The sequence below is a fragment of the Macrotis lagotis genome, chromosome 5 (assembly GCF_037893015.1).
Source record: "Macrotis lagotis isolate mMagLag1 chromosome 5, bilby.v1.9.chrom.fasta, whole genome shotgun sequence".
Taxonomy (NCBI): Eukaryota; Metazoa; Chordata; class Mammalia; order Peramelemorphia; family Peramelidae; genus Macrotis; species Macrotis lagotis.
The window spans coordinates 261,387,442-261,403,054 of record NC_133662.1 but is presented as its reverse complement, the minus strand read 5'-3'; the positions used below and the strand labels follow the sequence as shown (position 1 = coordinate 261,403,054).

Genomic DNA, 15,613 nt, shown 5'->3' with positions numbered 1-15,613 from the left:
ACTAAGGTGAAGCATAGAAAGGGTGGATGGGAAAGATGAATTATGAAGGATTTAATGATGTTGAACTGCATGTATTCCTGCATGGGAAGAAGGTACTGATAGCGCATATGAACCATCTCATTTAATAGAGCAGTTAGGAAGAGCATATAAAGACAAGGCACAGGAGAGAGATAAACATGAAAGTATAATATAAAGATGGAGTCAATGGGTGAGTACTGCAAGAAAGGGAAAGGAGAGGTAAAATGGGTGAAGTTATTTCATGTAATCACCTGTACAAAAATATTCATAGCAGCCCTGTTTGTGTGACAAAGAATTGGAAATTAAGTAAATGTCCTTCAATTGGGGAATGGCTTAGCAAACTGTGGTCTATGTATGTCATAGAACACTATTTTTCTATTAGAAACCAGGAGGGATGGGAATTCAGGGAAGCCTGGAAGGATTTGCATGAATTGATGCTGAGTGAGATGAGCAGAACCAGAAAAGAACATTGTACACCCTAACAGCAACATGGGGGATGATGATCAACCTTGATGGACTTGCTCATTCCACCAGTGCAACAACCAGGGACAATTTGGGGCTGTCTGCGATGGAGAATATCATCTGTATCCAGAGAAAGAATTGTGGAGTTTGAACAAAGACCAAAGACTATAACCTTTAATTTAGAAAAAAAACCTGATGTCTTATTGTCTGATCTTGCTATCTCTTAGTTTCTTCCTTAAGGATATGATTTCTCTCTCATCACAATCAACTTAGATCAATGTATACCATGGAAACAATGTAAAGACTGACAGATTGCCTTCTGTGGGGGTGTGGGGGGAGAGCAGTAAGATAAAGGGAAAAATTGTAAAACTCAAAATAAATAAAAACTTTAATAAAATTTAAAAAGCCAAAAATAAACAAACAAACATGGTTAGATTAAAAAGATATTTCATGTAAAAATCAAGAAAAAGCCTTTTTTTTGCAAAAGAATGGAAGGAGGGAAAATAAGGGGGGAATAGTCAGTCTTCATTCCCATCGGAAATGGTTCAGAGAGGAAACAACATACACACTTAATGGAGTATAGACATCTGTCTCACACTAGAGGAAAAAGGAGAAGAAGGGGATGGGAGAAAGGGCACAGGAGGGGAAGGTACAGGTGATAGAGGAGAGGGAAGATAATGGGAGAGGGTAGTCAGATTCAACACATTTTTTTTTTGTTTTTGCAAGGCAGTGGGATTGGGAGGCCTGCCCAGGACCACATAGCTGGTTATTGGGTGTCCGGGGTGGGATTTGGGCTTGGGTCCTCCTGGCCCTGGGGTCTGTGTTCTTTGTGCTTTGTTCTTTGTGTTGCCCCATAGCACATTTTTGAGGAAAAAGTGAATGGGGAGAGAAAATAGAATAAATGGGAATGGGGAGCCATGAATGGAGGGAAATACAGTCAGTAATAGTAACTATGGAAAAAAAATATGGAAGCAACTTCTTGGATGGACTTTTGTTAAAAAAAAATGCAAGCCACCCAAGACACAGACTGAAGTACAATTTTTTTCTCTTTCTTTCACTTTATTTTTCATGAAGGTTTTCTAATTTTGTGGGGAAAGGGGGATTATGTTTACTCTTACAACAAGAGTAGTAATGTGTAAATAAATTTTAAAATATAAAAATCCTTAAAAAGAAAAACAGAAAGAAAGACAGGAGAGAGGGTGGGGACAATTAAGCTTTGAAAATAACTAATGATTGATAGGTACATAGTGGGACAGAATGCTGGGGCTGGGGCCAGGAAGACCTGAGTTCAAACCCAGCCTGAAACATTTTAAGACATCCATAGGGGAAGTCTATAACACTGGGGTGGATACAGTCTGTGAGTCTTAGAGACAACAGCAGCAGCAGCAGCTCTAGGAGCTCTCAACCTAGAGACAGAAAGGGGTCAGACAAATGGTCAGAAAGATTACAAGGGAACCGCGGTGGGTGAAAGATGAAATGACAGAAGAAAACAAAGGTTTGAGCTTCCAAACAAATTGATTTATTAAGCAATGCATGCCAATTGCCCAACAAATCAGGACTAAACCTTCCTAGCTTAGACCTGGACCCCAAGTATAGGGGGCGCCAGATTTTTATTCATTAGAAAGATGAATCCAAAAAACCCAAAGAAAAGAAAAACTTCAACGTTAGATCATCTGATTTCTTATTGAATGAAAGATTAGGAACTTCTGAATGAAAGATCAGGGACTTTTCAGGTTGGGAGGGGTAAAGCCAGTAGGTGTCATTTCCTGAAATCAGAAAAAGAGGTGTCCCACTGCCCAAAGTGCGCCATCAAAGGAACACGGAAACTAGAACCGATCAATATGGGACCAGTTTTCAGATAAGACACACGTTTTTCTTGAGATGCAAAATTGTGAGAAAACGCTTTGCATCAGTCTTTGGATCTCACTGGCTTTCCACCATAACCTTATTTAAGGGTCTCTAAACAGTAGGGAAAGGTGGTCCAATTTCCTGGCCATACCATCATAGGTTCAAACAATACAATAAGGTTTTCTCCCAATTTCCACAATTGAATAAAATTTCTTCACATGCCAGAAATTAAATTAGACCCATAATTGAATAAAAAGAGAACAGAGCTAGCTCCAGAACTGAGTAACAAGATAGTCAGTATGGTTCACTCAGTGGTTCATATTTAACAACTTGCCATCCTGTCTCTTCAATTTCCTCAGATCCTTGGCTGGCACTGGGAGCCTCTGGTGCTGATGGGTAACTCTATTGCCCATGAGCAGTTCTGGGTCACAGATCCAGAGGGTGAGAAGTACTTGTGATAATTGCAAGGGAGTAGGAGCCCTGGTCACAATTCCAGGGTCAAGAGGAGTGCTACTGCCAAGGGCCCTTTCTGATTAAAGACCAGAATGTAGACCAGGGGAACAGTGATCACACCTCTCCCAGGATCACACCACCTTGGAAACCCCAAAAGCTTGCAGAACCGCAGAGCTAGCTCTGAAAACAGCAGCAAGAAAAATCTAAAGTGTGGGACAATGTCTTTTCCAGGCCAAGGTGAGTAGAGTCCAACCTTAACATAAAGTTCAAAGTGAAAAATTAGGCTGGAAAACAAACAACAAATAAAGAACATGATCATAAAAGCTACTACAATGGCAGGGAAGACTATGACATAAACTCAAAAGAAGACAACAATGTGAAACAGTTACCAAAAGACAATCTCAAAGAAAAATGCTAATTGGACTCATGACCAACAAGAATTCCTGAAAGAGTTAAAGAAAGAGATGAGTGGTTGAGAAAGTATTGGGAAAAGAAATGAGAGGCAAAAAAAAATTATTAAAAAGAATTAACAGTTTGGTAAAAGAGCCATGAAAAAGTACTGAAGAAAATCAGAATTGGTCTAATGATAAAAGCACAAAAATTCAAAGAAAATCACTTCTAAACAGAAGTGACCAAATAGGAAAGGAGGTACAAAGTCCACTAAAGAAAATAATTCCTTAAAAATTATAATTGAGCAAATAGAAGCTTAATGACTTCATGTGACTTCAAGATACAATAAAACAAAGACAAAAGGAGGGGAAAAAACAGGGAAAATGTAAAATCTATCAATGGAAAAACAACTAACCCAGGAAACAGATTAAAGAGAGATAATTTAAGAATTATTGGACTCTGATCCAGCAATACCACTACTGGGTCTATACCCTGAAGAGATGATGAAAAAGGGTAAAAACATCATTTGTACAAAAATATTCATAGCAGCCCTGTTTGTGGTGGCAAAGAATTGGAAATTGAGTGAATGTCCTTCAATTGGGGAATGGCTTAGCAAACTGTGGTATATGTATGTGGTGGTACACTATCGTTCTATTAGAAACCAGGAGGGATGGGAATTCAGGAAGGATTTTTTTTTTAGGTTTTTGTAAGGCAAACAGGGTTAAGTGGCTTGCCCAAGGCCACACAGCTAGATAATTCTTAAGTGTCTAAGACTGGATTTGAACCCAGGTACTCCTGACTCCAGGGCCAGTGCTTTATCCACTATGCCACCTAGCTGCCAACATTCAGGAAGGATTTGAGTGAGATGAGAAGAACCAAAAAAACATTGTACACCCTAGCAACAACATGGAGGAGATGATCAACTTTGATGGATTCGCTCATTCTATCAGTGCAACAACCAGGGACAATTTTGGGTGGTCTGCAATGCAGAATACCATCTGTGTCCAGAGAAAGAACTGTGAAGTTTGAACAAAGACCAAGGACTATTACCTTTAATTTAGGGAAAAAACCTGATATCTTATTGTCTGATCTTGCCATCTCTTATGCTTTATGTTTCTTCTTTAAGGATATGATTTCTATCTCATTGCATTCAGTTTGGATCAATGTACAACATGGAAAGAATGTAAAGACTAACAGACTGCCTTTTTTGGGGATTGGAGGGAATTAAGATTAGGAGGAAAATTGCAAACTCAAAATAAATAAAATCTTTATAATTAAAAAAAAGAATTATCGGACTACCAGAAAATCATGATCCAAAAAAGAGCCCAAACCTCAAATTCAAGAAATTTGATCTTAGATCTAGAAGATTAAATAGAAATCGAGTCAACTGATCACCTCCTGAAAGAGATCTCCAAATGAAAACTCCCACAAATATTATGTCCAAATTCAGATCTCCCAGATCAAGTAGAATGTATTATAAGCAGCCAGAAAGAAACAATTCAAATATCACAGAGTCACAGTCAAGATCACACAAGTTATGGCAGTTTCTACATAAAGGATCAGAGGACAAAAAGTTAGGATTACAACCAAGAATAACCTACCCAGGAAAACTGAGTATAATTCTTCAAGGGGAAATAGATAGTAAATGAAATTGAAGACTTCCAAACATCCCTAATGAGAAAACCAGAGTCGAAAAGAAAATTTGACATTCAAACAGAAGATACAAGAGAAGCATATTAAGGTGATCATAAAGGACTCAATTAGGTTATATTGTTTACATTCCTATATGGGAAAATAAGATGGTAAAAAGACAGGATTCAGATGAAGCTATCTATGGTCATTTGAAGAAATGCTCCAAATCACTACTGATTAGGGGAAGCTAGGTGGCACAGTGGATAGAGCATTGATCCTGGAGTCAAGAGGACCTAAGTTCAAATCTGACCTCAGACACTTAATAATTACCTAGCTGTGTGACCTTGGGGAAGTCACTTAACCCCTCTGCCTTGCCAAGAAAAAAAAAAGAAAAAATCATTATTGATTGGAGACATTCAAATTAAAACACCTTTGAAAAGCCACTTCACACCTATCAGAAATGACAAATGCTAGAAGGAATGAGGGAAAAATATGTAAATTAGTAACTGCTGCTGGAGTAGTGAATTGCCCAACCATTTTAAAGAAAAATTTGGAACTATGCCCAAAGGGCTACATCATCATGTGTAAGTTTTGTTGCAGTAATACCACAACTAGATCTGTATCCCAAAGAGAAGGAAAGGAAAGGAAAAGAACCTCTATGTACAAAAATGTTTATAGCAGCTCTTTTAGTGGTGGCAAAGAACTGGAAATTGAGGGGATAACCAGCTGGGAAATGGCTAAACAAGTTGTGGCATGTGATTGTGATGGAATACTACTGTGCTATGGGAAATGATGAGACGGTTTCAGAATAAGTGGCAAGATCTGAATGAACTGATGCAAAGTGAAGTAAAAAGAACCAAGAGATCAACCTGCACAATAACAGCAATGCTGTAATGATGATCAACCATGAAAGGCTTGAATACAGTGTTCAGTACGATCCAAGACAATTACGAAGGACCCAAGATAAAAAAATGCTATCCACATCTAAAGAGAGAACTGATGAATTCTGACTGTAGCTTGAAGTATAATTTTCTCACTTTATTTTTATTTAGATAACATGGAATAATTGGTAATATGGAAATGTTTTGAATGATTTCATATGTATAATTGATAACAAATTGCCTTCTCAGTGAGTGGAGAAAGGGTAGGAGGGAGGGGAAGAATCTGGAAGTCAAAATCTAAGAAGAAAAATTTTAAAAATAAATCAATAATAAATCAAAACCAAACTCAAACAGAAAACAATCCTTAATCCTCCTCAGCTCAAATTTCAATGACCTTTTCTTGGTCTCCCTAGTATTGACTTTCCTTTACCTCCTAAAAGTCTAATAGATTATCTCCATTCCAGCAAAGAAGAAGGAAGGGAAGAGGGAAGGAAGGAGGGAAGGAAGGAGGAGGGAGAAGAGAAGAATAAGAACAAGAAGAAAAAGAAGAGAATAAGAAGACAAGAAAAGCAGGCCACCAGTGTTTGATTGCGAAAAGAAGGAGAGGATAAGGGGGATGGACTCAAGTGCTGGTGTTTGTCCTTCATTCTCACAGAAGACCATGACATCAGGAGTTGATGCCCAGGAAAGCACATGAACTGGATTTGTGCTAAGTCCCCAGCCTCACTTTCTCCTCCAGAGTCATCTGGGTCCAGTGGCCAGAGATGGTTCTGGAGGTGAGGCAGGCAGGGTGAAATGACTTTGCCCAAGGTCATACAAGTAGTAAGAGTCAAATGTCTGAGGCCAAGATTTGAGCTCCCATCCTCCTGACTCCAAGGTCAGGGCTCTATTCACTCCACCACCTCAAGTGAGATTTTTTAATGAATGGAGGAAATATGGGTGTCTGGAGACAGTAGAATGAAGATATATTGATGTTCACTAATTGTGACTGGACAAATGAACCTGCCTGAGCCTCAGTTTCCTCCTTTGTAAAATGATGATAATGCAACCTGCTGGGGTTATTAGGGACTCCACCGAAGGAATGTCTGTTAAACAGAAGCATTTACTTTTTCTTTTCCCAAGGATGATTCTGGCAGGGATTCAAGATCACCTGGGGCTTTTGGTTTTTATCACCTCTTCCCTGGTACCTCTTCAAAACCAATTAGGTCCTTATCTGATTTGCTACTGGAGGCAAAGAAGGGGACTAAAGAGTACAGATCACAGAGGCAGAGAGTTGCCTGGTGTGACTGAAGAGTGGGTGGGGCATGAGTCTGGTTATTAAAGAATTTTTTGAACAATGAATACTGGCTTATCAAACCATTGCCATCATTGTGCACACACCCAATTCTTCCACTGAACAAGGGTCCATTGATCACATTTTGTTTAATGGCCAGATTGATAACTCCTTGGTTTCTTAGCTCAGCAAACTGGAGGCCATCTCTGGAAATTCCTCCCTCAACCACAATCTTTATGATAGAATGATAACTTGAAAAGCCTTTCTCTTCCCTGGCCCTGAATGTCAGAATCAAGACTAGATCTGGGGAAAAAATGGATCTGGAATCAACTGCACAGAAATGGTCATTGAACCATGGGAACTTAGGAAATCATCAAGAGAAATTGAACAGGAGATGAGATGGGGACTCAGAACGGAATCTTGGGGATACCTAGAAGTAGCAGGCATGACCTAGATGAGGAACCAGCAAAAGAGATGGAGTTATGCAGGTAGGAGGAGAGGAGGAGAGAGTGATCTGCAGCCAAATGCTGCAGAGGTCAAAGCTAGAGAAAGAGTTATGAGAGTCGGCATTTGTGAACTACTGAGCAGCCTTGATTGATAATGAAGTGTGAAACCAGATTGTAAAGGTCATGGGGGGGGGAGAGAGAGAGAGAGAGAGAGAGAGAGAGAGAGAGAGAGAGAGAGAGAGAGAGAGAGAGAGAGAGAGAGAGAGAGAGAGAGAGAGAATCAGAGACAAAGAAAAATAAAGACAGGAGAAACAAAGTGTATATAGAGAGAGACTGAGGAGAGACACACAGAAAGAAACAGAGATAGAGATAGAGACAGACTGACAGAGAGAGGGAGAGAGAGAGAAAGAAAGAAAGAAAGAGAATCAGAGACAGTAAGACAAAGACAGGAAGAGTGTGTAGAGAGAGGCAGAGTCTAAGGAGAGACAGAGAGAGACACACACAGAGAGAAACAGAGATAGAGACAGAGAGCAACAGACAGAGCCAGGAGAAGAAAATAGTCAGCCAGCATTTCTTAAGCACCTACTATATGCCAGACATTGTGTTAGATGCTGGGGATACTAAAAAAATGATAAAACAAAGTCTGGTTCTCAAGGACCCTCTTTCCCAAGACTAAATGGGGAAACAACATGCCAGTAATTCTGAACAAACAGTGCAGAAACAAGTTACATTAGACCTCAAGGCCCTGAGATAAGAGAGGTCTGGGAGGGCTTCTTGTGGAAGAAACCTGGGGACCCAAGGGACAGAAAGAAGACCAGGCCTGGGGCAACAGCTGGTGAGTGTGTGTGGAGTCAGGAGATGGGGGCTTTCAAGGATTAGCCAAGAGGTCAGTGTCTATGGGATGGGGGTGGAGAGGAAGGTGGAAGGAGACTGAAGACGTAGGAAGGGATTGATGGAGAGCCTTCCAGATTAAAGAGTTCTGGTGCACCTCTTCCCTGATATTCTAACCCCTTCTCAGGTGGAGCATCTGTAGAGCCAAGAGGCTGACTCACTTTTGGAATTTGGACTATCACCTGCCCCCAGGCCTAATGATGATGAGGATGATTACAATATGATATTAATAATATAAGATAATAATGCCTGTAGCTAGCATTTGGGTTTGCCAAAGCTTTTATATACATAATATTATTCAATCTTCCCAACAACCCAGGGAGACTGGTGCAATTATAACTCTATGACTCATTTTGCAGATGAAGGAAATGAGGCAGAAAGGTTAAATGACTTTGCCAGGGATCACACATCTAATAAGTGATCGAGGCCATTTGAACTCAGGTCTTCCTGACTTGTCCCCTTTACTGCCCCCATTTAGGTCTATTCTGAGTGTGGTCTGGATGATGAGTGCTGGAAAAAATTATTAGGAAAGCTTTAGCTTTGGAAATGGGACTTAAAATGGAACCCAGACTCTGCCACTGGAGTGGGAACAGGGTACTGATTCAGCCAGAGGGCCTGGCTTCAAATCCTGGAACACTTCTGACTCGGGCACTTCCCTCGGCCTCAGTTTCCTCATCCGTAAAGGCACCAGCCAGCTCTAGAGTTATAAGCCTATGACGCGTCGATAGTGGCAGGTTGTGCTTCTGCCAGTTGACTCTTGTTCTAGCAGTTGAGAGGAGTTAGAGACGCCTGACTCAGAACTGGAGTCACTTCTGACCCCAACCAGCCAAACCCTCACCAGCCACCACCATGGTGGCTCCACAATGGAAGGGGTCAGTCCAGGAGGGCCCTTCTGGGGCAGGGGTGTGGCCAGGCCCTTTGAGGGGGAGGGGTACCATAGAGAAACTAGCTTCCAGGAAGCAGATAGCTCATTTTTGGGGCCAAAGTCCCCATGGTTCACTATTGAGCAACTGAGTATCTCAGAGAGATGCCACATCTCTCCTTCACTGGCCTCATGATGCAGGGAAGTTTTGCTTTGCTCCTGGTGGGACTCTGTTTCCACATTGCAGATGGCATCATTCCAGGTAATGCCCTCCAAGGGGCTTCCCTCCTAGAAAGGGACCAAGGCAAGGCTCCTACTCAGTGACCACTGGTCCAGGAGTTGGGAATGAAATAAATCATTGGCCCCTAGGAATGGGGAAGCCCAAGGTGCTGTGAGGCTATCTGCTAAAGGGGAACGGTGCTTTGGAAAATGGTTAGGGGGGTGGGCTACTGACTAGTCACAGGATCTTCACCAAGCCCCTTCCCTCCTCTGGGCCTCAGAAGAAAATGGTGGAGAGGGTGGTACAGTGGACAGTGTTCTGTGTTTAGAGGCTTGAAGAAGCCTGAGGAAGACCGACCTCAGTTTCTTCATCTGTAAGGCAGGAGGGTTGGACATAGGACCTCCAGGGTCTCGGCTCCAGTTCCATCAGTGTTTGTCATTCTCAAATCCATCCCTGATCTGAATTTTTTTAATGGTTTGGAGACCAGAGGCCAGAGGCCCTGGTGGTAAGGGATGGGGATGTTCCCTCCACCCTGCTGAGGTCTCTGGTCTGTGCTCATAGAAGAAGAAGAGAACCCTGATTTCTGGAAGCAGCAGGCAAAAACTGCCATCGAGACAGCCCGGAAGCTTCAGCCCATCCAAACCCCGGCCAAGAATCTTATCCTCTTCCTGGGGGATGGTGAGTATGGCTGAGGACAGGAATCTTCCTATCCCCCAACCCATAGCACCCAAACTAGCCCCGAATGCCGACATGAGCTCAGACAGACCCCCAATCCCTATAGGGAGGTCACGTCCTCACCCAAGTTCTACTCTGAGCTTCCTCTCTCTGGGTCCAACCAGAATTCTTGGTGTCTGGTTTGTCTTGGGACTCAGGCTCGGGAAGGGCTGGGGCCTAATCTGAGTCCTGGCTACCCGCCCCCCAGGAATGGGAGTGCCCACTATAACGGCCACCCGCATACTCAAAGGACAGCTGAGTGGACACCTGGGACCCGAAACCCCGCTGGCTATGGACCAGTTCCCTTATGTGGCTCTGTCCAAGGTACATCAGAGAGGAAGAGGGAGGGACAATGCGGGCGCCTGGAGCCTAGCAGAACTTTGGGACCCTGGGCAGGTTAGCTTAGGCTTATATCCAGGAAAGGAGCCTGAATGGGGAGGGAGAGGGAGCAACCTGGGGAAAATGGAAGGAAAGGGGGGAGGACCGCTGGGTGGGGGAGGGGATGGAGACCACCTGGGAAATGTGGAAGGAAAGAGGAGGAGAGTTTGGGAGAGGAGAAGAATGGGAGGAGGCAGGAACCTTCAACATGGGCAGAAGTATCTGCGGCCAGGCTCCATCCATGAGGTGGGACCCACCTAAGGGAGGGTCCCTGCTCTGATGGACCCCAGGGGGCTCCTCTCCGGTTGGCCAGAGACTAACCAGCTGTCACTTGCACAGACATACAACGTAGACAGGCAGGTCCCCGACAGTGCGGGCACAGCCACTGCCTACCTGTGTGGTGTGAAGGGCAACTACAAAACCATCGGCCTCAGTGCAGCTGCCCGCGTAGACCAGTGCAACACCACCCAGGGCAATGAGGTCATCTCGGTGCTGCAGCGAGCCAAGGAAGCCGGTGAGGTGGGGAAGGAGGGGGCCAGTGCCAGGGACCTGCCAAGAAACCCGTTGGGGAGGGCACGATCAGAGGGCTACCAAGCAAGATGAAGGGAAACAGTGAGAAGGGGATTGGCAAGCACCTGCTTCTACCAAGTCATCTCCACTGGCCTTGCTTCTGTCCTCCTGACCTCAGGGGGGTTCCAGTCTCAGCTCCTCACCTTTTTGAGTTGCCAACCCTTGGGGTTGGCACCCGACCCTCCCTCTCCTTGACCCCACCGGGCCCAGGGCAACAATCTCCCCTTCATTTTCTGACTTTCTCCAATGACCTTTTACACGACTGCCAAAATAAGGAGGAGGAGGAGGACAAATAGCTCACATTTCTATGGAGCCTTGAGGTTTGCAAAGCACTTTACAAATTACCAAGGCTGGCAGGGAGGAGCTATTATTATCCTCATTTTATAGATGAGGAAATTGAAGCAGATGGAAGTGAAGTGACTTGCTCAGGGTCACCCAGCTAAACTCTGAGACTGGATTTGAATTCACAGTCTTCCTAACTCTAGGCCCAGGCTCTGTTCCCTATGCCTCATGGGAGCCTAAAGCACAGGTTGGACCTGTGGCTCTCCTACTCTGCTGACTGCCTTTGTTTTTAGAGTAATTACAAACTCTTCTTGGCCTTTCCTTCACAGTCTGACCCTCCCCTACCTTTCCAGGGTTTTTTCTTTTTTTTTGCACAATTCTCCTTTGTAGACTGTTATCCAGTCAAACTCCTAGTTGCTGTTCCCTAAACTCTGCCCTTCATCTCCCACCTCCATGCCTTTGGCTGTCCCCCAGGCCAGGCATGCACTTCATCCTCACTTCCAACTCTTGGAGTCCCAAGTTTCCTTAAAGTTCAGTTCAGGTGACATTCACCTCTTCTCACTGAAGACCATCTCCTAACCAAGTATAGATGTATCTGTTTACCAGTTGTCTTCCCATGCAACCCCTACCCTCGATAAGATGTAGTTCCTGGAGGGTGGACTGTGGAAGAGAGGTGGCCCTAGGGCCTGAACCTGGGCTCTGAATTCCCACAGGGATGTCAGTGGGAGTGGTGACTACCACCCGGGTACAACATGCCTCACCTTCGGGCACGTATGCCCATGTGGTAAATCGGAACTGGTACTCAGATGCCAACATGCCTCTTGAGGCCCTGAAGAGTGGCTGCAAGGATATTGCTTCCCAACTGATTGCCAATGTGGACATTGATGTAAGGTCACTGTGGGGTATCCTGAGGGTGTCACAGCCAAGGATTTGGAGAGAAGGGGTTGAAGCTGCAAAGGGGCAGACTTAGTTTGATCTATGGGAGAAACCACGGCTGCCAATGAAAGCTTTCCCAAAGCGAGGTGGTGACATAGGGTGGTTGCATGGCCAACTGTGAGGGGCAGGCAGGGAAAGAATTCTTATTCAGGCACAAATTCAATCATGCCTCTAGATCCTTTCTAGGTTTGAGATGCTGAGATTCTTGGAGGAGGTGAAGATCATCTTGACAATAATATTTGTAGGGCACGTCTCTGTGTGGCTTTCTGCCTCAGTCTTTGTGATGAAAAACTGGGGATACCTACAAAGGTTTTTCTGGGAAGAGAATCCAGTGGGCCAATGGAGAACTTAAAGAGAGAGGAAGAATCAATGGGAAAACACTAGACTGTGATGGGAAAATACAAAAAAATGATGGGACAGAGAATATTGAGAATAAATGGATGGTGTGGGGGTGTGGAGAGCAGGAGGAGAAGGACTGGTCCAAGAGATTTGGAGTCCAGTTGAGCCCATGCCCTCTTCCCAATTCCTTCCAGGTGATCCTGGGAGGGGGCCGCAAGTATATGTTTCCAAAAGGAACTCCTGATCCTGAGTACCCAACCCTCACCAGTCAGGCTGGAATTAGGTTGGATAATCGGAATCTCGTGGACGAATGGAAGCGCACCAGACCGGTGAGGGAGTTGTTTCAGTGCTGGTGGGTGGGTGGAGAGGAACTGAAGAGAGGGAGGGGACCCCACTTGTCTAGGTCCCCAGACCTACAGGAGGGCATGACCAGGACGGATGGTGGTCATATTTCTCAGGGTGCCAAATATGTGTGGAACCGTGAAGACCTACTGAGAGCATCAGAAGACCCCACAGTGACGCATATCATGGGTAACTAAGACAACTGCCTTCCCCTCCTCCAGTGCTTCCTGCAAGTAGATTCTTTTGAGTCGACTGACTTTTAGTCTTCCTAACATTTTATGGTCAGTTTGCAGCTCTAGATTGGGTCCTTTCTGATTAGAAATAATAGATATTCTATAACTCACCAGGCAATGACCAAGTTTGAAAAGCACAGAACTCTTGGGAGTAGATGTTGGTACAATTTGATGACTGAAATAAGATGTTTTTCCAAGGTCTCTTTGAACCTGGGGACACCAAATATGAGATAGAACGCAATATTTCTACTGACCCTTCCTTGATGGAGATGACCGAGGTCGCTATCAAAATACTCAGCCAGAATTCCAAAGGCTACTACCTCTTTGTGGAAGGTAAGTTGGGTTCGACTCAGGTCCACAAGACTTCTGGGATGAGGCTGGGAAGGAGGGAGGATGGGAAGCAGACATGGATCAAAGTCTGGAAAGGAGCTCTGAATCCATCTCATCCAACCCCTCATTTATAAATGAGGCAATGGAAGACCAGGGGAATTAAGTGACTTGGCCAAAGTCACACAAGAATTAAGAAAAATAGTTAAGGGTCATGGGTGAGAAGAGATGGAAGGCTAGCACTAGGTGATCAGAGAGTGACCTCTTGAAAAAGAAGACCACTATATGTATTCATTTAGGAGGCCGAATTGATCACGGACACCATGATAGCAACGCGCACTGGGCCTTGACGGAGGCGGTCATGTTTGATTCAACTATTAATAAGACCATTCAGCTGACTAATGAAAATGACACTTTGATTACGGTCACTGCAGACCACTCTCATGTCTTCTCCTTCGGTGGCTACACCCACAGAGGCAGCTCCATCTTTGGTAGGGAACTGTGAGGGTGGCGAAATAGGACCTCCATCCTCAGGTTAAAGGTTTCTCATTTCCATCTATCATTGCCCAATGCCATAAAGTCAACTTTGCCCCACATACCTTTTAGGAGGACTCTTCTGTAGCAAGATCTGCCTTTGAACCTTATCATCTCTTCTTTGGTCTCTTTTCTCAGGACTGGCTCCTGTAAAGGCAGTTGATGGAAAAGCATATACTTCTATCTTATATGGCAATGGACCTGGCTATGCTCATGTCAATGGCAGTAGACCAGATGTCAACGAAAGTATCAGTGGTGAGAATGGGAGCCAAACACATGGGGAAGCTGGGAGGTTGCGAGAACCTAAAATAATCTGAGTGGAGGAGGTGTTGGCTCTGGGCTTCTTGTCCTGATGAGACTGAGATTGCTCTGGGGAGCCCCACTATTCTATTCCATTCCACAAGCAGTCATTAAAGAACTGCTGTGATCAGGAACTGTTCTAGGTACTGGGGTACAGAGACAAAACCAAGTAGCCCCACCTTCTGGAGTTTCTGTTTTACTAAAAGGGGAAGGGGGTGGGGCTGGGGAGAGCACACATTCACCTAGATCACAATCCACACAAGAACTGATATGGTGTCTACCTTGTGTTGGGCCCTGGGACTCCAAAGCTAAAACAGTGAAAGCCCCTGTCCTCCAAAGCTTCCATTGCTTACAACATAAAGGTAATTGGGGGTGAGGAAAGTGCTGACCATGGGACTATCAGGAAAGAGAATTCTAGAGCTGGGCTTTGAGTGCTTCTACAGTGGGTACTGGGTTCATACTTTGGTTCTGCTACTTGCTACCTTGGCAAGTCACTTCTTTCTGTGCCTTGGTTTCCTCTTCTGTAAAATGAGTGTGGAGCAGATGGGCCTCTGAGGCCCTAGAGTGGTGATCTCTGGATGGGTGGGTGGGGGTACTTCTTACAGATTCAAAATTGCTCCCTCACTTTCCTCTTTCCCATGGTTCCTCAGAGGCAGTGGCCTACCTTCAGCAGGCAGCTGTGCCCCTGGACTCAGAGACTCATGGTGGGGAGGATGTGGCCATCTTTGCAAGAGGTCCTCAAGCCCACCTATTCCATGGCGTGCAGGAACAGACTTATGTGGCTCATGTGATGGCTTTTGCTAGGTGCCTGGACCCCTATGAGAACTGTGGGCTTCCACAGCCTAGTGGCAGCCCCTATGCATCAGGATCCTTCCTGCTGGTGATCCTGGCCTGGATTTTCCAGCTCTTAGCAGTTTAACACTTAGCTGGGACCGGCCTACTCCTAGCCCCCATCCCTTCCCTTTCCTTCCAGTGATTTCCCTGGGGTTCCTGGCTACTGCCAATTGTTTCTGACAGGTCCCCCATCATGGACATGATAACTGCCAACAATTAAATTAGGGATTGAGCCCCCAAACTAAGACTATTCTTCTTATTGAACTCCCTACCCCTTGCTGTCCCCCAACATTGAGAACTTTCTCATTTGTCGTACTATTAAATGGCTGCTGGGGGTGAATTTTCCGGTTATCTTCCACTAGCTTGTGCTTCAAGGCCTCTCCCTAGATGACTAGAGAGCAAGGAAGGGCACAGGATCTTTCCAAGTTTACCCCAACAACCTCTCCTG

General features: G+C 44.7%; 1 protein-coding gene across 1 annotated transcript; it reads left to right on the top strand.

The window, feature by feature from the left end:
- Positions 1 to 9,351: 9,351 nt before the first annotated feature.
- On the top strand, positions 9,352 to 15,250 carry LOC141489047 (intestinal-type alkaline phosphatase 1-like). Its single transcript, XM_074189660.1, has 11 exons — positions 9,352 to 9,418; positions 9,938 to 10,054; positions 10,299 to 10,414; positions 10,808 to 10,982; positions 12,034 to 12,206; positions 12,790 to 12,924; positions 13,054 to 13,126; positions 13,369 to 13,503; positions 13,797 to 13,988; positions 14,170 to 14,286; positions 14,982 to 15,250. Exons 1-11 carry the CDS (start codon positions 9,352 to 9,354, stop codon positions 15,248 to 15,250), a joined length of 1,569 nt encoding a protein of 522 aa, XP_074045761.1.
- Positions 15,251 to 15,613: the final 363 nt, after the last annotated feature.